This window comes from Pan paniscus, chromosome 1 (assembly GCF_029289425.2).
Source record: "Pan paniscus chromosome 1, NHGRI_mPanPan1-v2.0_pri, whole genome shotgun sequence".
Lineage (NCBI taxonomy): Eukaryota > Metazoa > Chordata > Mammalia > Primates > Hominidae > Pan > Pan paniscus.
In genome coordinates this window covers 117,112,468-117,134,636 of record NC_073249.2, presented here as the reverse complement: position 1 = coordinate 117,134,636, position 22,169 = coordinate 117,112,468, and the positions used below count along the sequence as shown (strand labels likewise).

At 54.6% G+C, this 22,169-nt stretch overlaps 1 protein-coding gene across 5 annotated transcripts; it reads left to right on the top strand.

Annotated features, from left to right (window-relative positions):
- The first annotated feature begins 533 nt into the window (after window positions 1-533).
- On the top strand, window positions 534-20,982 carry CSF1 (colony stimulating factor 1). Of its 5 annotated transcripts, none has more exons than XM_034933157.3 (9): window positions 534-1,064; window positions 4,269-4,391; window positions 5,645-5,707; window positions 7,301-7,471; window positions 11,837-11,984; window positions 13,144-14,165; window positions 14,751-14,803; window positions 15,125-15,180; window positions 18,846-20,982. In XM_034933157.3, the coding sequence occupies exons 1-8, from the start codon at window positions 1,026-1,028 to the stop codon at window positions 15,165-15,167; spliced, it is 1,662 nt and encodes a 553-aa protein (XP_034789048.3). In that variant the 5' UTR covers window positions 534-1,025; the 3' UTR covers window positions 15,168-15,180; window positions 18,846-20,982. The 5 variants fall into 5 exon arrangements, with proteins under 5 accessions (XP_034789048.3, XP_034789055.3, XP_034789053.3 ...); XM_034933164.3 differs by having other exon boundaries at window positions 633-1,064; window positions 14,035-14,165; XM_034933162.3 differs by lacking the exon at window positions 18,846-20,982 and adding an exon at window positions 16,042-16,916 and having other exon boundaries at window positions 673-1,064.
- The last annotated feature ends 1,187 nt before the right edge of the window (window positions 20,983-22,169 follow it).

Here is a 22,169-nt window from a genome sequence, read left to right as displayed (position 1 = left end):
AATCACCTCAGTAAGTGCAATTTCCAAAAACATCCAGGGAAATCTAGGGTCCAGGTGCAGGACCTTTCCAATCTGAGTTGGATTTTGCCTCCAGGAGAGAGCATGGGTACCAGCCAGCATTTTCATCATCTAAGGGTCAGGTGCCTTGAAGTGTCTGCTGGCACCCAGGGAAGAGCCCTCCAGCTTGCTGTCACAGGACACAGCTGCTCCCTTCCTGGCCAGGTAGCTGGCCTCCCTCCCAGAATGGGACTTGAAGCTGGGCGGGCTGCTTGGGGGCTGCAGAGGAAGAAGAGGGCTGCCGGCAAACCTGCTGACTCAGGCTCCACGAGGAAGCAAGTAACACTGGACTCCTTTCGGCACTCCGAGAATGGGGTGGGGGCGTCTTCAAAGGATTTCCCTCCCTTCCCAGTGCTTGTCCCTGCTCTCGGTCCGTTTTCTGCTAAGATTTGGGGATTTTCAGGCCTGGAGGGAAAGTCCCTTGGGACGATCATAGAGCGCTAGCACTGGATCAGCCTGGAGAGCGCGGAAGGAAAGGGTCGGTCCGCAGAGGGCGCGGGGAAGGCAGGGTGGGGACGCGGTGGAGCCCGCGCTCGTTTGCTGAAGGCTTGGAAGTGCAGCGCAGAAGACAGAGGGTGACTAGGAAGACGCGCGAGCGGGGCTGGCCGGCCGGCGGGTGGGGGAGGGGAGGCGGGGGAAGGCGGCTGAGTGGGCCTCTGGAGTGTGTGTGTCTGTGTCAGTGCGTGTGTGTGTGTGTATGTGTGTGTCTGGCGCCTGGCCAGGGTGATTTCCCATAAACCACATGCCCCCCAGTCCTCTCTTAAAAGGCTGTGCCGAGGGCTGGCCAGTGAGGCTCGGCCCAGGGAAAGTGAAAGTTTGCCTGGGTCCTCTCGGCGCCAGAGCCGCTCTCCGCATCCCGGGACAGCGGCGCGGCCCTCGGCCGGGGCGCCCACTCCGCAGCAGCCAGCGAGCGAGCGAGCGAGCGAGCGAGGGCGGCCGACGCGCCCGGCCGGGACCCAGCTGCCCGTATGACCGCGCCGGGCGCCGCCGGGCGCTGCCCTCCCACGGTAAGCGACGGCCGCGGCGCTGGGCCCGGGACTGGCTGGGGCGGGGGCTCGGCGGCCAGGCGGCCGGGAGCGGCCCCTCGGAGCCGACAGCCTGGGCGCGCCGGCTGCACTGGCCCTGCGTTCCCGCCGCGGACGAACCGCCTTTGCGCACGGACTGGGCCCTGGCGCCAGGGCGGAGGCCGGTGGCGGCCCTGCAGCTGCACCGGGACTGCCAGGCTTCCCCGGGAAACGGAGGGCTGCTCACCCCATTGCACGGAGGGGAACACTGAGCCACCTGCAGGCAGGAGCCCCCGCTCAGCCAGGGTGCCCTGCCTCTCTCCCTACCCGCCACCACCAAGGCACGGGCGGAGTGGCTGTGCGCTGAGTGTGTGCCCTCCCCGGTGGGCACCTTCCTCATCGGCCACACACGTGCTTCCAAGGCCCTGCTGGGGAGTGGGCGCTTCTGGGCAGGGGAAGTTCAGGGGGTCAACCAGCTTATAGAACGCCAGGGACTTGCTGGCAGAGGGACGGAGAGGGGCAAGCCACTGCTTGTTCCAGCCCACAGGCAGGAGCTACGGAGGACTTGGGTGGCTGTTTGCGGGGTGGGGTGGGGGACGGCAACAGCCGGCAAACAGCACCCCCCCCCCCCGCCCCCGGGGCTGCTCGGGGCTAGCTCAGAATCTCTTTTTCTTGCAAATTCTGGTTTCATCGGTTGGGGAGATTCTGGGCTTTGTGGTGGTTTATGGTGGTTTGCAGTGCTTGAGGAAAATGGAAAGAGGGTTTGGTGTTGCAGAGCTGTGTCCAGGGGCAGGGTCTGCTCCTGACTGCCTAAGGGACGCGCTGCCCCAACTGTGGCGGTAGCAGATGCAGCCATAGAAAATGAGGGTGGCACTGTTCATGACCAGTCAGTGGGCTCATAATAGATTTGCTTCTGAGGAGTCCTGGAAGAAAATGAGAGGGGAAACCTGGGGGGAAAAGAGCAGAAAATTATTTGGGGGTAGAGGAGAGAGGGTTGCAGGTGAGGTGAGAGAGAAAGGGAAGAGTGGGTCCACAGAAAGAAGGTGCCTCACTGAGAGAGAGGAGATAGAGTTGAGTGGGGAAGGGAGAAGGGTTAGCCATAGGCAGAAAGCAAAGCTTCGGGGCTGAAGGGGAGACCATGAGGAAAGAAGAGAAAGACAAGGGGGCTGTGTTTAGACAGGGGAAGTCCAAGGGCCCGGTTCTGCCAGGTCTCTCCAGAGGCCTTGTTGAGGGGGAAGATGAAATGGAATAGGATAGGTGGCAGAGGAGGCTGGACAGCTGGACTGAGGTGTCCTAGCATCTCTGAGCCTGCAGCAGAGATTCCTTCTGAGGGCTGCTCCCCAGGCAGAAGCCAGGGCTAGGGGTGGGAGGAAGAGGCAGTCAGAGGAGAGCCTGCCCAGCCAGATGCAAGCCAGAGTGTTAACCCCCCACTGTCTGTCCAGATCCTCCTGAGGCAGAATGGAGGCCCCAGGTCCAGGGGTATCCCCTTTGGCCACCTTCGAAGTCAGCCTCTCATGTAGTGGCTGCACTTTCCCCACACTGATGCCTCAAATATCATCAAAGCCAGACAGCCCTTGGGGTTAAGCATTGCTCTCACCTTGCTCTCCTCCAGGGAGGTTGTCTTCCTGAGCGGTCCCTTTCATCCATACCATTCACTCCAGACCTTGAGTGGCAGCCAGTCTGGGGTAGATACACCGTCTAGTGGCCCAGTTTCCTCCAATTATTCCTGAACCTAAGGTTTCTGAGTACCTGGGCCATTGTTCCCACCCAGGGCAACCTCCCCAACACAGCCTGAAGTCCCCCCAGCCCCCGTGACTGCCGTCCCCCTCTTCCACACTTTCCCTCCCTCAGATCAGCCAGAACCCTCACAGTCCCTGTGCTGAGTGGTATTAAACCATCCTTTGGCTCTTCCCTCCATGGCTCCCACCCCTCTCCTGCCATCAGCTTCTCCCCATCTTTCAAGGCCTCACTGAGGTCCCTACTCTCTGCAGTCTCCCTGGTCACCCAGCCAGAGCTGCCTTCTCCTCCCCAGAAGAGCTGGCAAGCATTTGGGCTTTTGGTGATATGTAGATTAGCACATTGTTGTGGGCTGTTTCATAGCCTCGTTGTGTTTTTCCAGTGAGCAACTTATTTGCAGTATTTGTCTCAACATCTGGATTATTGAGGCAAAACCCAGAGTCCAGGATAGTGTCAACCCTCAGCCTACCCTGCCAGCATTTCCCTGAATCTGGGGGCATCAGCCGCCAGGAGGCTTGGGAGCTGTCAGGAGGCGACCTCAAGCTGGAGAAAGAAAGCCCAAGAGTCTGTCTGCTTTTGGCTGAAGAAGGAGAGACCTAGGGCCAGGGGTAGGGATGAGGACACCCCAGTGAAGAGAAGGAAGAGAGGAAGGAAGGGGAAAGACAGGGCATCAGGAGCCAGTCCCATCACTCTGGGGCTGAGCAGCTACTGGGCCAGGTAGGTGCTGGGAGAGAAGAGGGGTCTCAGAAAACTTCCCTGCCATGATAAGAGGTGGCTGGCTGGAGGCAAAGCCTGATGGTGCTCAAATAGGCAGGTGCCAGGCAAGGGATGGCCCATTACTGGCACTGATGCCTCTGATTAATCAGCTGGGCTCCTTTTGAAACACACACCCAGGGCTCCAAGATGTCTCTGGCAAGGGATGAGTTCCAGTGAAACTGAGTTTGATCCCACAGTTCTTCCAGTGGCAGAGCCAGATCTGCATGGAACCAGGTGGGAGGAAATGCTGGGCCCAGGGGAGCTGTCTCTGGCTTGCCATCTGAAAGCCGGTGCATGAACATGAACTTGAGGGCAATTCAAAGAGTGCTTGGCTCAGTGTTGATGTTGCAGAGACAGAAAAAAATGGGTAGATGCAAGTCCTGCTCTCGAGTTTCTTGTGTCATTAAAATTTAGGCTGCTAGGCACACCATCTGTGTCCGTATTAGTTCAATGTGTAGTTAGGTTTGGCTGGCTTAATCTGGGAAGGCTTCTTGTAGAAGGTGACATCTGGGTTGTTTTCATGGGAGAACAAGGTTGTGCTGTGGCTGCTAGAAATCCTGGGAAAGCTGGATTTGAGGGATGCTGTATCATCAGGTAAGGGGCAGAGCCTTTAGCATTGTAGATATGAGGCCTTTGTTTTTCTGCGTTGAGCAGGGCATGGGGATAACTGGGGAGAGTGAGACCTGGGGAGAAATGACACCCTCTCTGTCACAGACATGGCTGGGCTCCCTGCTGTTGTTGGTCTGTCTCCTGGCGAGCAGGAGTATCACCGAGGAGGTGTCGGAGTACTGTAGCCACATGATTGGGAGTGGACACCTGCAGTCACTGCAGCAGCTGGTGAGTGTGTGGCCGTGCTGTATTCTACCTTCTCCCCACTGGGGAAATGAAGGCAGGAGCCAGGGAGCAGGTCAAAGAGAGCAGTTGCAGGCAGGAAAATAGGGCAGTGCGGGACATTGCTTGTGGTTCCCACTAGCTCCACCAGTGATACCCTTCACTAACCTTCCCAAAGTTAGGACCTCTGGTCTCCCCAGCTCTGAAGCCCTCTCTGACTGCCCTGCAGGCAGTGGATGCTGTGGGCTTCCAGCTGCTTGCCTGGGTTAGTGATTGCCCAGGAACATCAACCACTGATTCTGAAAAGGCTTCTGAGGTCTGCTGTCCCTCAGTGGGATGCCTCCTCTGGGAAGCTAGCCCAGGCGGCCTGCTGTGTCCAGATGTTGCATCTAGCTCCTGGACTCTCATATGTGGCGCCAGTCTGGCATCAGAGCCCCACCCAGATTTGGAGGGGAAGCGCTTGCCTAACTCCCAGCCTTCCACACTCACTTCCCTGGCACTTGCCCATACCCTGAGGCTGGGATGGCCTGCTCATCTGGGCCATGAAGGAGCCTGTATCTCATTCTAATCAGACCCATACGTGGTCCAGCCAGGCAGAATCAGCTTGCTGTCATGGCTGCTGTCCTGCTCAGTGGGAATTTACCATCCCTCTGGCCAGCCAGGCAGGGTGGGGCATCACTGGCTAAGGCCAGCTCCAGGGCCCTGAGCTTGGGGCCTGTGGGCTGTGCCTTCCGCCTCTCTTGCCCCAGCACTACTTCTCCTGTATGTAGTTGCTGTAGCAATCCAAGGTAGACCAAGAGCCCCAGCATTCTCTGAGGCTTAAAACCCAGAACTGCTGCTCTGGGGCTAAAGAGGGCTTTAAGGGCATCCAGCTCCAACCCCTACAGGTGTTCAATCCCCAGAGCTTGTCCAGCCTCTGCTTGAATTCCTACCATGACAGGGTGCTCACTACCTCCAGGGAAGATTATATCCTATATTCTTCTATAGACATCTCTTCCTTAAAACAAACGGGCATTTGTCAGATTTCGTGGGGTGGTAGAAGGAAAGAAGAGACTTCTTGTTCTTCTACAGCCTTCCCCTGGGCATCTGGAAGGCACTGATCTTCTCCTAGACTTGACTCTGTCTTTCCACGTGTGGTTGGCAGGGATGAAGTTCAAATCCCAGTCCACTCAGAAGCTAAGGTCCCTGTTTTGAAGAAGGCTGAAGGCTGAGTTGAGCTGTAGGTTACCCTGCAATCGTTGGCCTGCTCTCTCTTACAGATTGACAGTCAGATGGAGACCTCGTGCCAAATTACCTTTGAGTTTGTAGACCAGGAACAGTTGGTGAGTGATGGCTTTTTACAAAATCCATGCACCAGCCTGCATGCAACTCCCAGGGTGGGGTGTGTGGGGGAGCATGAAAGCGGCAGAATGCCTACCGCTGGAAAGGGTGAGAGTGTGAGGATCCATGGGTGCTCAACTCTGGGGTGCCAGGATCCAGGGCTCAAGTCCCCTGCCATTCCCTTCTCCTGGCCTGATACATAACAAGCGCTCACTAGGTACCAAGCACTTTGCTAATGTAGTTCTGACAGTACCACTATGTGGTACACAAATACAGTTTATTATCCACAGAGAGGTGAAAGGAGCATAGCTAGTAGGTGCTAGAGGCCTGATTTGAATCCAGGAAGGTTGGCTGTAGGGCTTGAGGCAAATCAATACTTCTTCCAGGTCACATGCTTTGCTTAAGGATGTCACTTCTCTTCACCAGGCCAACCAGCAGGCAGGTAGGCAGTCCAGCCCTTCCTGGACTTGCCCCACACCCAACTAGCCACCAAGTGCTGCTGGTTCTGCCTCTCAGCATCTCTGGGTTCTGTCTCCTCCATCCCCACCTTCACCCCTCAATCAGTTGCTTGGACAATTTCAAGAGCCTCCTAACTGGTCTCCCTGCTTCTAGTTCACTCCTCATCTTACCACCGGGGGAAATTTTCTGAAACGCCAACCTGCTGCCTTTACCTCCCTCTCCCAAAAACATCAGGGCCCCCATCACTCCAGAAGAAAGCCAAGGTTGTCTAGTCTGGGTTACACCAGGTCTAGCCATTCTCCACCACACAAGCCTCTATACCACCTCCCCATTCCCTGCTTCTTCCTGCCTCCCATCTTTGCACAAGCTCTTTCCAATGACTGTCATGCCTTTCCACCTGCCCCCCAATCATTATTCCACATCTATTCATCTTTATGCCTCATGCAAAACTGCCTTGATACCCAGAAGTTGCCCCTGTCTCTGAGCTTCCACACACCTGACCCATATGCACCTCTGTTAGGACTGGAGATCACCTCATGGTCCAAAGAATAGCCTCAGTATTTTATTCACTCACTCGCTTGCTCTAGCACTCATGCCTGAACTAGCATTTGCTAGGAGCCTACTGGACTAGATGCTGGGGGTAGAGAGCTAAAGCAGAGTGGGTCTTCAAGGCAACTACCATCTCTTTAGGGAGACAAAACACAGAGGTTATTCTTTGGACCATGAGATAGTCTTCAGCACCCCTATGTCCTGGAGGATTTGATGGGGCCATATGGTAAAAGATATTTGTGAAAGCAAGACAAGAGGAAGACAGAAAGAAAGGCAGGGGAAGGTTCCCTGGAGCCCACCTTCCCTATATACATCCATCATGATTAAAGCCTCATATTCCAGAAACCCAGAGAACTCTCTAATCAGAATCCACATTTCCTTCACTCTAGCCCAGTCTCCAGTAGCGCTAGATCTCAAAGAGAGAGAAAGACAGGCAAGCTGAGGGCGGCATTCTCCTCGTTGCTGGCATGGTGTGGTCCCTCCCCTGGGGGAAGGGGGAGAGCAAGCTGCAACCCTCCATCTGCCTGGGGTTGGGGGTTCCCAGGCCACAATGGCCAGGCCATAAGCTCCAGGTTCCTGTTTTTCAGAAAGATCCAGTGTGCTACCTTAAGAAGGCATTTCTCCTGGTACAAGACATAATGGAGGACACCATGCGCTTCAGAGATAACACCCCCAATGCCATCGCCATTGTGCAGCTGCAGGAACTCTCTTTGAGACTGAAGAGCTGCTTCACCAAGGATTATGAAGAGCATGACAAGGTAGGAAGCCCTGAGGCCTGGAGCACTGAGTGAGGGCAGAGGGTGGCTGTGGAGGCGCCGCTCTATCCACAGGCACAGAGTACATTCGCTCACCTCGCCTCACGCCATTGCTTGCTCACTCTCATTTATTTGTCATCCCACCAACCTTTACCAGGCAGGAGGCAGGAGGGATCATGCTGGGCCCTGACAATGTCATCATGAGCAACAAATACATGGTCCCACCCCATGCAGCTTATAGTCAAGTGAGCTTGGCAGCTGTTAAACAAACCATGACACCAGTAAATAGAATTACAAACTATAAGGACTGTTCATTCCAACAGCAAGCAGTTATTGTGTGTCTATTGTGTACCAGATACTGTTCTAGACACCAGGAAACAGCTGTGATGAAAACAGACAAAAATCCCCACATTCCTGGAACTTACATTTGGGGGTGATGGTAGTGGTGGTGAGACAGTTAACAAAATATGTAAGTAAAATATACAACATGTAGCATGGCAATAACAGCACTGGAGAAGAGTAAACCAGGGATAAGACGACCCGAAGGAGGTGGAGGAGTGAGCTGGGAACAAGAACCTGAAGGGCTCAAGGAGAGCAACAGGGAACTCAGACTTCCATGGAGTTGGGGAAGCAGAGACAAGAAAGGCTTCTGAGTAAGCAAATATTGATTTGAGCTCCAAAGATGAGTAAGAGTTGAAAGCGGTAAGGCTAGAAGAACATTCTGGAACAGGAAAAGCTATGCACAAAGCCCTAAGGTAAACAAACAGGAAAGTGCACATTCAGGGACCCAAAGGGTTATCAGCATGGCCAGAGCATGGGAAGTGAAGGAGGGGGAGGAGAGAAGTCAGGAGCCAGATCACGTGTGGTTTTAGAGATGTGGGATTTTGTCTTAAGGGTGAGGGAAGCTGTCGTGAACAGGCATGTGGCTTAATCTCAGGTTATAAGACTGACCTGGTTGCTATGTGTAGGATAGACCACAGGGGGCAGGAATGGAGGCTGGGAGACCAGCAGAAGGTGTGAGTCCAGGCTAGACACATTGGCGGCTTGGACCAGGGTGGGACAGTGAAGGTGGAGGCAAGTGGACTGGACATGTTCCCGTGGGTTTAGGGGCAGAATCAACAAGACTTGATACGTGCAGTGGATGTGAGAAGCTGAGGGAAAGAAAAAGCCAAAGATGGTTTTTGTCTTGAGCACCTGGATATTCCAATGATGCTGAAATGGGGATGATCCATGGGCAGAGCAGGTTTGAGGGAAGACAGTTCAGTCTGGGGCACAGCAGACGTGAGGTGCTCATGAAATGGCGAGTGGAGATGTTGAGCAGGCAGCTAGGTGTGCGGGTCTTGAGTGTGACCGGCAATGCACAGAACTATGAGGCATGGGGGTTCGGCTTATCTGTGAAGCCATGGGACTGGACAGCACTGCCACTGTGAGAAGAGAAGCAGGCCCAGGAACCCAGCATTTGGAGGGCAAGCAGAGGACGGGGGACCTGGCAAGGGGCAGCCTGAAGGTGGGAGGAAAAGAGGGAGAGTGCAGAGTCGAGGCACTGCATTCCAAGATGGATAAGGGATGGAAATTCATAAAAGAGGGTAGAGAAATCAAGCAACGTGAGGGCTAAAATTGTCCATTGGATTTGGCAATGTGTCACACATGCTGGATCAGGGTGAATAGAAAGAGAGGAAGTAGAGACACCACTGTGGAAGAACTTGGATCCGAATGGGGGCAGGAAAAGAGATGTAGCTGGAGGGAGTGTGTAATTGAGGGAGGACTTTTTGTTCTGTTTTTGTCGTCATTGTTGTTTTGAGACAGGGTCTCATTCTGTCACCCAAGCTGAAGTTCAGCGGCGCAATCACGACTCATTGCAGCCCAACCTCCCAGGCTCAATTGATCCTCTGACTTCAGTCTCCTGAGTAGCTGGGACAACAGGCACACCCCACTATGCCCAGCTATTTTTTGTAGAGATAGGGTTTCGCAATGTTGCCCAGGCTGGTCTCAAACTCCCAGGCTCAAGCAATCTGTCTGCCTTGGCCTCCCAGAGTGCTGGGATTACAAATGTGAGTTACTGTGCCTGGCCAGGAAAACATTTTTAATAAGAGAGGTATTAAATCTGCGGTTTTCCAACATTAAGATTCCTAAGAATCACTTGGGGAATGTGTTGAAAATGCATATTCCTAGGACACACCCCTAGAGAGTCTGATACACTGGGTTTAAGAGTGGCTCCAGGGCGGGGCGCGGTGGTTCATGCCTCTAATCCTGGCACTTTGGGAGGCCGAGACAGTGGATCACCTGAGGTCAGGAGTTCAAGACCAGCCTGCCCAACAGGGCGAAACCCCATCTCTACTAAAAATACAAAAATTAGCAGCTGGTGGTGGCGCATGCCTGTAATCCCAGCTACTCGGGAGGCTGAGGCAGTAGAATCGCTTGAACCAGGGTGGCGGAGGTTGCAGTGAGCCGAGATCGAAACTCCATCTCAAAATAAATAAATAAATAAATAAATAAATAAAAGACTGAACCCAGGAATCTGCATCTTAAGCAGCTGTCGCACTGATGATTATGACCCCCTTGGATATTCATTTGTAGACAGGTGTGAATGCTGAGGGGCAGGCTCCAAGAGAGAGGGTGGGTGAAGCTGGAGGAGCTAGCTCCCAGCAAGTCTCTGGAGAAGACAGTGGGAGGGATTCAGAGCTCCTGAGGGAGAGTGAGAGTGAGACTCCATCTCAAAAAAAAAAAAAAAAAAATGTTTACCAGATAGACGTATGAATGAGAAGACTGGGCTCAGCTCCATCACTTACCAGCTAGGTGGCAGTGACCAAGTAAACTGCTGGAGTCTCACTCTGTCTCCCAGGCTGGAGTGCAGTAGTGCCATCCCAGCTCACTGCAACCTTTGCCTCCCGGGTTCAAGCAATTCTCCTGCCTCAGCCTCCCAAGTAGCTGGGATTACAGGCACGCACCACCATGCCCAGCTAATTTTTGTCTTTTTAGCTGGGATTACAGGCACGTGCCACCATGCCTGGCTAATTTTTGTCTTTTTAGTAAAGACAAGGTTTCACCATGTTGGTCAGGCTGATCTCGAACTCCTGACCTCGTGATCAGCTTGCCTCGGCCTCCCAACATGCTGGGATTACAGGCGTGAGCCACCGCACCCGGCCTATCTGGTAAACATTTCTTAAGGGCTGACTGTGCATAGGCCAGGGGGATGCGGCGATGCCTTCAAGGACTTCACAGCCTAGAAAAGCCCATGTTTCTTCCCTGTGAAGCTCAGTTTAAGGAATCTGTGATTCAGTGGCAGTTAGGCCCTGGATGAAGCTGTGAGCATGCATGGCATGGCCTTGTGTGAAAGGAGAAGTGGGCCAGGGAGTGAACCCTGACGGATGGCAGCATTTGGATATCAGGAGGAGAAGGGGAGCTTGGTAAGGAGACAGAAAGAGCAGCTTGAAAGGTGGGAGAAGACCCAGGATAATGCAGCTTCTCAGAGCTCCAGTGGGTGTGGGAAGCCGGGGCCCCTTGAGCAGCACAGAAGACAGGGCTGGGACCTCCTCAGCCCTCCCTCCAAGACACACCAATGCCAGCAAAGGACCCATATGCCTGGCGGCTGCCCTGTTCCCTTCTCCACACCACAGCTCAATGATTTTTCTCAAACTCAACTCTTACCATGCCACTGCCCACCCCTAACACCCCTTCAGATGTTTTCCCTTTGCTCTGTGGACAAAACTAAAAGTTCTGGTCTTGGCCCACGAGGCCCTCAAGACCTGGCCCTTGCTAACCTCTCTCCATGTGCGTCTCTTGCCACGCTCCTCCTAGACGGTAGTGCTGCAGCCACACCAGCCTTCCTTTAGTCTTTGGGCTTTTCATGCATTTTCTTGCCTCAGGACTTTTGCACGGTCTGTTCTTGCAGCCTGGACAGCTGTCTGGGATCCCAACTCTTTCCTGGTTTCTCTTGCTCATCTTTTAGTTGATTCCTTGGGGAAATTCTCCCTGAACACTTGTTTAGTTCCCCTTGTTGCACACCATCGGATGGCCCAGTACTTATTCATTGGACTCATTGCACTTGTAACAATGTGTTTAGTCCCTGCTGGATTGCTGGACTCAGTGTCCAACTCAGCCAGGAACCACCTCTCTCTTGTTCGTTGCATGATTCCCAGGTAATTACCATATGCCTGGCACATAAACATATGTTGAATGGGTCTGTGAATAAATGACATATCTCATAACCTCAGGACTCATTCTGCTGCAAACCAGGGGAAAGGGGAGCGAGGAAACAAAAGGGAAAAAGAAGACAGATGTGAGAAAGGCCAAGGGAATTTGACAAATAAGATGGAGACATGGGGCCAATGGTCATGCTCACAAAAGGGGGCCCTGATCTCCTTCCAGGCCTGCGTCCGAACTTTCTATGAGACACCTCTCCAGTTGCTGGAGAAGGTCAAGAATGTCTTTAATGAAACAAAGAATCTCCTTGACAAGGACTGGAATATTTTCAGCAAGAACTGCAACAACAGCTTTGCTGAATGCTCCAGCCAAGGTAAGCATGGCAGGGGCCAGCAAGTGTGTGGGGGTGGTAGCATATGGAATGGGGATTGGGAGGTGAGATGTGAAGCTGGGGGGACCCCTGGGGAGGCAGCCTGGCTGCTACTCGTGTTCCCGTGTGCATGAATGTGCTTGTTCTGTGTATATATGTGGCTTCACATTCCTCTGGTCCTGGGCACATGTCTTTTCTGACATGTGTGTGCATGCACACCTACATATGTCTGCATGTGGCAGCGTCAAGAAGGATCATGCTGGTGCCTTGAGATTAGGGAGTGGAAATGGGAGCCTGTCTTGGGAGCCCTGTAGGTATGGAAGCTTTCCCCACTGGCTCTGCAGGCTGGCTGAACGTGTGGGGGGTTCTGTGGAGACAGCTGACACCCATCTGGGAGTGAGGGCCCTTGCTCCAGGAGCTCTGCTGCGAATCACCATGATACCCTGGCTCCAGAAGTCCCCAGGATGCCTTGGGTGTTTCCTCAAGGGACAAGGCTGGATTTGAAGTCTGAGCATCATTGGAACTCCCAGGGCTGGCTCAGCTGCATACATGTGTACACTGCGTGTCCTCGTCTCTGCGTCTCGTGCCACATGTGCCCTCCTACATTCAACCTTGCTTCCCAAGGCAGGGTCTAGGGCCCTGCAACCTGCCAGTGGCCAAGTCCAGTCTCGTTGCTTCAATCCCAAGGCCTCAAGCCTTGGCTGCATTCTAGCCCCAGCCTGTTCCTGCCTGTGGCTGTGGCTGTGTGGCTCCTGGCTATGCATGAAACCAGTGTCTCTGGGGCTTGAAGTTGTCTTGTATTGGTCTGGAAGGCAACCGTTCAACCTCCTGACCTGACTGCTGCTCACCCCTAGCTTGGCCTGTGGCCAGTGGGAACCCCTGCATGGGCTGTTCTCTTATCTTCCTTCTCCCCAACCCCCAGTGTGTGCATCTCAACCCTGCTCTTTGTCACTGCTCATGAGACCCTGCATATGGCACCTTCCCTGTGTCATGAGCACCCACTCTAGTCCCATCCTCTTCTCAGCCCCAGGGCTGAGCTAGGAGATGAGGGCCCCCCAGACTCACATTCCCCTCTCGCCCCGCTCTGGGAAAGCTGTGCTGGAGGCTAGTGACTCTATCTCCTCCCCATCTTTCTCTCTCCTTCTCTCTGTGGTTCTTTCAGATGTGGTGACCAAGCCCGATTGCAACTGCCTGTACCCCAAAGCCATCCCTAGCAGTGACCCGGCCTCTGTCTCCCCTCATCAGCCCCTCGCCCCCTCCATGGCCCCTGTGGCTGGCTTGACCTGGGAGGACTCTGAGGGAACTGAGGGCAGCTCCCTCTTGCCTGGTGAGCAGCCCCTGCACACAGTGGATCCAGGCAGTGCCAAGCAGCGGCCACCCAGGAGCACCTGCCAGAGCTTTGAGCTGCCAGAGACCCCAGTTGTCAAGGACAGCACCATCAGTGGCTCACCACAGCCTCGCCCCTCTGGGGCCTTCAACCCCGGGATGGAGGATATTCTTGACTCTGCAATGGGCACTAATTGGGTCCCAGAAGAAGCCTCTGGAGAGGCCAGTGAGATTCCTGTACCCCAAGGGACAGAGCTTTCCCCCTCCAGGCCAGGAGGGGGCAGCATGCAGACAGAGCCCGCCAGACCCAGCAACTTCCTCTCAGCATCTTCTCCACTCCCTGCATCAGCAAAGGGCCAACAGCCGGCAGATGTAACTGGTACCGCCTTGCCCAGGGTGGGCCCCGTGAGGCCCACTGGCCAGGACTGGAATCACACCCCCCAGAAGACAGACCATCCATCTGCCCTGCTCAGAGACCCCCCGGAGCCAGGCTCTCCCAGGATCTCATCACCGCGCCCCCAGGGCCTCAGGAACCCCTCCACCCTCTCTGCTCAGCCACAGCTTTCCAGAAGCCACTCCTCGGGCAGCGTGCTGCCCCTTGGGGAGCTGGAGGGCAGGAGGAGCACCAGGGATCGGAGGAGCCCCGCAGAGCCAGAAGGAGGACCAGCAAGTGAAGGGGCAGCCAGGCCCCTGCCCCGTTTTAACTCCGTTCCTTTGACTGACACAGGCCATGAGAGGCAGTCCGAGGGATCCTCCAGCCCGCAGCTCCAGGAGTCTGTCTTCCACCTGCTGGTGCCCAGTGTCATCCTGGTCTTGCTGGCCGTCGGAGGCCTCTTGTTTTACAGGTGGAGGCGGCGGGTGAGTAGATCCCCATGAGGAAGAAGAGCACGTCCCTTAGGGCAGGGGCAGAGCCTGGCGGGGGTGCAGGTCGGGGGACAGCTTGGGTGCGGCCTGAGTTCTTCAGACACAGAGAGATAGGGGCTGGCTCAGCACAGAGGATGAGAGGTGGAAATGGAGGATTACTTCGAGAATTGGGAAGGCTCAAGCTATAAGGTCAATGGGAAGGGACTGGAGCAGAAGGGAGCGGGAGAGAATATTCATGGGCTGACAGCAGGATGACATCCAGACGGGCAGGGAGCTGGAGGAGGAGAGCAGTGCTGTGTGAGCGTGTCAGGGCAGGCGTACACTGGAAGCTCTGCAGAGCCTGGGGCAGGAGGACCCATAGGGAACAGCCTGCAAGGGTGTGGGGAGAGGAGAGGGGACACCATCAGCAGAGAGACCTCACAAATCTCCCTTGGGCCTCTGGCTGATCCCCACTTTTGGGAAGTTGGGAGGACTCTTGCAACTCTCTCATAAATACCTGGGGCAGCCCTTACTGGGGATGGGCCACCGCCCCCCCACACTCCCCCAGCTCCGCAGTGAGATGCTCTTTCCTGTCCTCAGAGCCATCAAGAGCCTCAGAGAGTGGATTCTCCCTTGGAGCAGCCAGAGGGCAGGTGAGAGCTTGAGGTGGGGCTCTGGGAGGCACTGGGGGCCTGGCTTGGGATCTGTTTCCCCTCTTTGTGGTGGTGGGGCTCTCCTGCTTGCTCTGAGGAAATGGAGCTGCAGAACAGGATGGGGGAGAGAAGAAGGGCCTCTGTCCTTTCCCAGATATCTGGGCTTTTTCCTGATTTCTCCGTAGAGTTAGACAGTTCTGGGTCTTTTCAATCTGAGAGGGCCTAGAGCATGTCTGGGGCTTAGGGGTAAACTTACGGAGTCCCCTTATTCCCCTGCTCCTGCTGATGATGTCTAATGCCAGCCCTGTGCTCTGCCTGCAGCCCCCTGACTCAGGATGACAGACAGGTGGAACTGCCAGTGTAGAGGGAATTCTAAGGTAAGATTCTGACTTTGATCTCCACTCCTAAAACTTACCTATACCCTTTTCCAGTCACGCTCACCTGTTGGTGACACCAATTCCCCTGAGGCCCCCACACTGACTCCCATGCCTCTCTCCAGTTCCCTTTACATACATCGCCAGCCAGGTCCAGCCACCCTCTCCTTTCCAGGTCCTCAGCTATCCCCCCGCCCCTCCATTCCATCCACCCCCGCTGAGGCCAGGGACTATTACCTCTGCATTGGGCTTCTAGTGTTGCTGCCACCTTTGACCTCAGAGCAACTAAACCCCCCCTTTTTCAAATGTGGCCTTTATAAGGTCTTTACCCTCCTGGAGAATCTTCAGTAGCTCTGTGTGGCAGCCACTGCAAGCCCTATATTCTTGACTTGGCTGCCAAGCCCCTTCGACAGCAGCTGCTTGCCAGATCGCCACCCCCGCACCAGTTAACCCTCCTCCCCAGCTGAGGTCAGTTCTGCTTCCTTGCTTTTAGGATCATGTTGACATAGAACCTGAGTCTTGGAAGGGCTCTCAGGGATCATTTGGCCCTGGTTCCCACCCCAAAGGGACTGCCCCTCTCCATGTCCCCAACAGGGAGCCAGCCAGCTGGCTGTCACACACTCCCAGATCCAGCACAGCTCCCTGCCTAGCCACGGCCCATGCCATCTTCCAGTCAGACTGGGAGAAATGTCTTCCTCATGCGAGGCAAAACTGGCTTCCCTGCCCCCTCCATACTGCTCCTCCCTCCTGTTCTCATGAAAACCCTCAGATATTTCAAGTCAGGTATCCATGTCCCCTTTGAGAATTCTCTAAGCTAAGTATGGCCAAGTCCCTCAAACGTTCCTTATATGATATGGTTTTCAGACCCCTCACCATCCTGGACACACTCGTTTGTCAATGTCCCTCTGAAAATGTGGCGCCCAGCCCCGGACACAGTACTCCAGATGTTGTCTGACCAGCTCAGAGAGAGTACAGTGGGACTGTTACCTTCCTTGATATGGACAGTATTCTTCTATTTGTGCAGATTAAGATTGCATTAGTTTTTTCTTAACAACTGCATCATACTGTTGTCATATGTTGAGCTTGTGGTCTATTAAAACCCCTAGTTCCATTTCCCATAAACTTCTGTCAAGCCAGACCATCTGTACCCTGTACTTGGACAACTTAACTTTTTTAACCAAAGTGCAGTTTATATTCACCTTTGTTAAAGCCACCTTGTTGGTTTCTGCCCGTCACCTGAACCTACTGAAGTTGTGTGAAATCCTAATTCTGTCATCTCCGTAGCCCTCCCAGTTGTGCCTCCTGCACATTGATGAGTGCCTGCTGTTGTCTTTGCCCATGTTGTTGATGTAGCTGTGACCCTATTGTTCCTCACCCCTGTCCTACGCCAACCCCAGCTGGCCCACCTCTTCCCCCTCCCACCCAAGCCCACAGCCAGCCCATCAGGAAGCCTTCCTGGCTTCTCCACAACCTTCTGACTGCTCTTTTCAGTCATGCCCCTCCTGCTCTTTTGTATTTGGCTAATAGTATATCAATTTGCACTTATTTGGATGTTGTTTTCATATTTTTTAAAATCTTATTTTATATGTATTGTACATTCCACATCCCTAAGATTGTAAGCCCCTTGAGGGCAGGGACTGTCTTCCACTTTTTTTTGTGTTTCTTTTTCCATCCTGGGTTCTACTAAGAGAGGGCCTCTCCACATTTGCCAAACATGCAATAAATGTTGACTGACTGGCTTCAGGGCTGACTCACGGACTGACCCTGGCCAGCTGTCTCTAACTGACCAGCCTCTAGCTGACCAGTTAACCAGCTAACTGACTGACTCTGACTGACTGGTTGACCAGCTGGCTGGGTGAATGACTAACCAACCAACTATCTTGGTAACTGCCTAACTGACCAGCTGTTGCTTTGGGAGCCCATTGAGCAACTGACTAGCTGATTGCCTGACTAATTGGCTGGTTGGCTGACTAGCTGGGGTGACCCAGTCAAGTTTCCAGTCACACCCTTTACCAAGTGCAAGCCAGTGCCGCAGGGCTCTCCCACATGTGGAGTGACAGGTCTGGGCCCCTTCTAGAGAGATAGGGAATTTGGCAAATGCTCAAAACCAGGGGAACCTATTTAGACAAGAGCCAGCAGTAACAACATATCTGGAATCCTGGGGTCTACCTTGTCAGTGGGGTGGGCTAAGATGGGTGAGTGGGTCAGCTGGGGCACTGGCAAGACTGTGAAATGACCCAGGCCTCCTCAGAACTGGTTGCTGGTGGCTCAGTGCCACAACACCCTTCCCACTGGTCGCCTGTCCCCAAACCCCTCGCCGTGGTCTTGGCCCTCTGTCCCACCCCTCTACATGCCCACCCTCCTTTCCCCACTTGCTTATTCTCAGGCCCATCCCAAGCTTTCCTCTTCCGCCTCAAGATTTCACTTGGAGAGGGAATCCGGGGCAGGGGCTACTTCCAGATCCCACTTGGCCCGGCAGGTCCAGCCCTAAGGTGGTCTCCAGGCCAGGCACCAGTGGCCTTGGAGAGATTGAGTGCCAGCCCCTAGAGTGACTGCTGCTGTGATTTGAGAAGTGAGAGAGAGAAACATAGAGGCAGAGACTGAGATAGGGACTCAGAGCCATAGAAAATGCAGACACCAGCACCTCAGCCCTAAGCAGCTAGAAGATGGGGCAGCAGGCTGGAACTTGCCCACTGGGTCCTTCTCCCCTCCTGGGCCCTAGCTGGGCCTGTGGCCTGGCTGTACCCAGCATGGCTCATGTCCAGTTTATGGTTCCCCTTCTTTCCCTCTAGAGCATGGGAATGGGCAGGGAGCCAGAGGCTGTGGTTCCATCTTCCCTCCTTACCCAGTAGGGCCTATGGATGTTAGGGAGGGAGGCTCCACACAAGGTCCAAAGTCAAACTGTTGGATGGGGTCCAGGGGATTTCTGCTCTGGGAACAAAGCGTCCTGAGGATGCTGGGCAAGAGGACAAGGATGGGGGTGGAGGGCGAGAGGACAAGGCCCTGACTCCCATGGATGATGCGGGAGGCAAGGCCCTCGGCCCATCCAGGAGGGGCTGGGTTGCTTAGGGGTCGCGTGCCAAATGACAGTGTGGGAATTTCCTTGTCCTGGCACTGCCTCTAGACTTTTCCTCTCTGGCCCAAGTTGTTCCTCTTCAGCTAGCTCTGCCCTACTGTCTTGAACATCATATGTGATGCCCCTCTGATGAATGCTGTGGAAGTGGAAATGAAAGATTCTTCTTTGCTAGTGTTAGCAGGAATCACCCTTTGTTCACTGGACCAAGGCCAATGAGATGACCTCGCCTGAGGAGGGGTCCAAAGACATTCAAGTGCCCGCTTCGCTCCTTGTCAGAGCCCTCTGCTTGAGCAGTAACCCCTCTTCCCAGCCCTGCCCAGACCTCTCCCGGGCCCCGTTATCTTCCACTGAGGCCCTGATTCCCCAGGAGGAGGTAGGAGGTGAGGCCAGTTTGGCCAGAGGCCTGGGCTGGTGCCAGAGAAAGCTGCCTGGTCTCTCTGTGGTGTCTGGAAAGGCCAGGGAAGGGAGGAAAGGAAGTCCCGCCTGCAGCACCGCCAGCAGCCCACAGGAATGCCACACCTCCCAATCCATGTCCTCAACGACCCTCCCCGCATTCCCACTCTGCTGACTAGCCTTTCCTTCTCTCCCACAGCTGGACGCACAGAACAGTCTCTCCGTGGGAGGAGACATTATGGGGCGTCCACCACCACCCCTCCCTGGCCATCCTCCTGGAATGTGGTCTGCCCTCCACCAGAGCTCCTGCCTGCCAGGACTGGACCAGAGCAGCCAGGTTGGGGCCCCTCTGTCTCAACCCGCAGACCCTTGACTGAATGAGAGAGGCCAGAGGATGCTCCCCATGCTGCCACTATTTATTGTGAGCCCTGGAGGCTCCCGTGTGCTTGAGGAAGGCTGGTGAGCCCGGCTCAGGACCCTCTTCCCTCAGGGGCTGCACCCTCCTCTCACTCCCTTCCATGCCGGAACCCAGGCCAGGGACCCACCGGCCTGTGGTTTGTGGGAAAGCAGGGTGGACGCTGAGGAGTGAAAGAACCCTGCACCCAGAGGGCCTGCCTGGTGCCAAGGTATCCCAGCCTGGACAGGCATGGACCTGTCTCCAGAGAGAGGAGCCTGAAGTTCATGGGGCGGGACAGCGTCGGCCTGATTTCCCGTAAAGGTGTGCAGCCTGAGAGACGGGAAGAGGAGGCCTCTGGACCTGCTGGTCTGCACTGACAGCCTGAAGGGTCTACACCCTCGGCTCACTAAGTGCCCTGTGCTGGTTGCCAGGCGCAGAGGGGAGGCCAGCCCTGCCCTCAGGACCTGCCTGACCTGCCAGTGATGCCAAGAGGGGGCTCAAGCACTGGCCTCTGCCCCTCCTCCTTCCAGCACCTGCCAGAGCTTCTCCAGGAGGCCAAGCAGAGGCTCCCCTCATGAAGGAAGCCATTGCACTGTGAACACTGTACCTGCCTGCTGAACAGCCTGCCCCCGTCCATCCATGAGCCAGCATCCGTCCGTCCTCCACTCTCCAGCCTCTCCCCAGCCTCCTGCACTGAGCTGGCCTCACCAGTCGACTGAGGGAGCCCCTCAGCCCTGACCTTCTCCTGACCTGGCCTTTGACTCCCCGGGGTGGAGTAGGGTGGGAGAACCTCCTGGGCCGCCAGCCAGAGCCGGTCTTTAGGCTGTGTTGTTCGCCCAGGTTTCTGCATCTTGCACTTTGACATTCCTAAGAGGGAAGGGACTAGTGGGAGAGAGCAAGGGAGGGGAGGGCACAGACAGAGAGGCTACAGGGCGAGCTCTGACTGAAGATGGGCCTTTGAAATATAGGTATGCACCTGAGGTTGGGGGAGGGTCTGCACTCCCAAACCCCAGCCCAGTGTCCTTTCCCTGCTGCCGACAGGAACCTGGGGCTGAGCCGGTTATCCCTGTCAGGAGCCCTGGACTGGGCTGCATCTCAGCCCCACCTGCATGGTATCCAGCTCCCATCCACTTCTCACCCTTCTTTCCTCCTGACCTTGGTCGGCAGTGATGACCTCCAACTCTCACCCACCCCCTCTACCATCACCTCTAACCAGGCAAGCCAGGGTGGGAGAGCAATCAGGAGAGCCAGGCCTCAGCTTCCAATGCCTGGAGGGCCTCCACTTCGTGGCCAGCCTGTGATGGTGGCTCTGAGGCCTAGGCAACGAGCGACAGGGCTGCCAGTTGCCCCTGGGTTCCTTTGTGCTGCTGTGTGCCTCCTGTCCTGCCGCCCTTTGTCCTCCACTAAGAGACCCTGCCCTACCTGGCCGCTGGGCCCGTGACTTTCCCTTCCTGCCCAGGAAAGTGAGGGTCGGCTGGCCCCACCTTCCCTGTCCTGATGCTGACAGCTTAGGGAAGGGCAGTGAACTTGCATATGGGGCTTAGCCTTCTAGTCACAGCCTCTATATTTGATGCTAGAAAACACATATTTTTAAATGGAAGAAAAAAAAAAAGGCATTCCCCTTCATCCCCCTACCTTAAACATATAATATTTTAAAGGTCAAAAAAGCAATCCAACCCACTGCAGAAGCTCTTTTTGAGCACTTGGTGGCATCAGAGCAGGAGGAGCCCCAGAGCCACCTCTGGTGTCCCCCAGGCTACCTGCTCAGGAACCCCTTCTGTTCTCTGAGAAGTCAAGAGAGGACATTGGCTCACGCACTGTGAGATTTTGTTTTTATACTTGGAAGTGGTGAATTATTTTATATAAAGTCATTTAAATATCTATTTAAAAGATAGGAAGCTGCTTATATATTTAATAATAAAAGAAGTGCACAAGCTGCCATGTGAGTCGTGGGAAAGTTGCTTTTGGGGTGTGGGTGGCAAACATCAGAGTGGGTGGGCAGCAGTTGCTGGATGAACCCCAGCTCAGAGAACCTTTTTCCACAAAACACAGGGGAGGAAGGTTCTCTCCAAGTTTCAGTCTTGTTACCAAAACCTCCTGTATTATTGCTGTCCCAAACACATTCATCTGCATATCTGCTCGTATTGGGCAGAAAGTGGCCAAACATCAGGCCTGGTCACTGGCCCCTGCTCCTGCCCAGCCTAGCCCAGCCTGGGAAAATGGCTGGTTGGGCTCTGTCCAAGGGCCCGGCGGCCTGCAAGGATAAGGCTCCTTGACTGCTGAGCCCTGCTGACCAGGGCAGAGGTTGCTGGCTAGGTCCTTGCAGACTCTGAGGTGAATGAATTCTGTTTCCAGGCTGGGAAGTGAGTGTGGTTAGCAGGGGAGAGCCAGGAGTCTGTGTAAGGGCCCTCATTCGGGCTTGACCTTTCTACTGGAGCTGGAGAGGAGACTGAGGGTGTGGCTTTCCATGGGGAGAGGGGTGTTAGGCAGGGCCAGAGGAGTTGAAGGCCCAAACATACACCCTGGGCAAAGCTATGACAAGAGGGGCCTCCCCATCCCTGAGGATGTGGTAGACAGCTTTGGATTAGTGGTTCCCAACACTGGCTTCCGGGAGAATCACCTGGATTGTTTAAAAAAAAATACTGATCCCCGAGCCCCACCCTAGATCAACAAAATCGAATCTTAGGGGTGAGGCTCAGGCACCAGATGTCAGAACTTTTAAAAGACATCTCAGGTGATTCCAATGTGATCCAGGATAAGAAGTATCTAGAGCTGCACTGTCAGGTAGGGTGGCTATTTAAGTTTAAATTAATTAGAATGAAATAAAAGTAAACATTCAGTTCCTTACCTATACTATCCACATGTCAAGGGCTCAGTAACTACATGTGGCTACCATGTTGGACAGCACAGAAATACAACATTTGCATCATTCCAGAAATTCTACTGGACAGTGCTACCCCAAAGATTAGGTCCTTGGACTTAGGGACCAAGGATACAGGGCCAAGATTGGCATCAAGCAAATTTGACCAGGGGCTAGGTGTTCAGGTGTCTCAGTCACCCCTTTCTGTGCCCTCACCCCTGCCACCCTGTTCCTTGTCATTTCCCTTAAGATGGCTCTTCCCTTTC

Coding starts and splice junctions, on each gene's coding strand:
- CSF1 (XM_034933157.3), top strand. CDS start 1,026: ATGACCGCGCCGGGCGCCGCCGGGCGCTGCCCTCCCACG. Junction 5,708..7,300: donor TTGTAGACCAGGAACAGTTG/GTGAGTGATGGC, acceptor CCTGTTTTTCAG/AAAGATCCAGTGTGCTACCT. Junction 14,804..15,124: donor TTGGAGCAGCCAGAGGGCAG/GTGAGAGCTTGA, acceptor CTCTGCCTGCAG/CCCCCTGACTCAGGATGACA.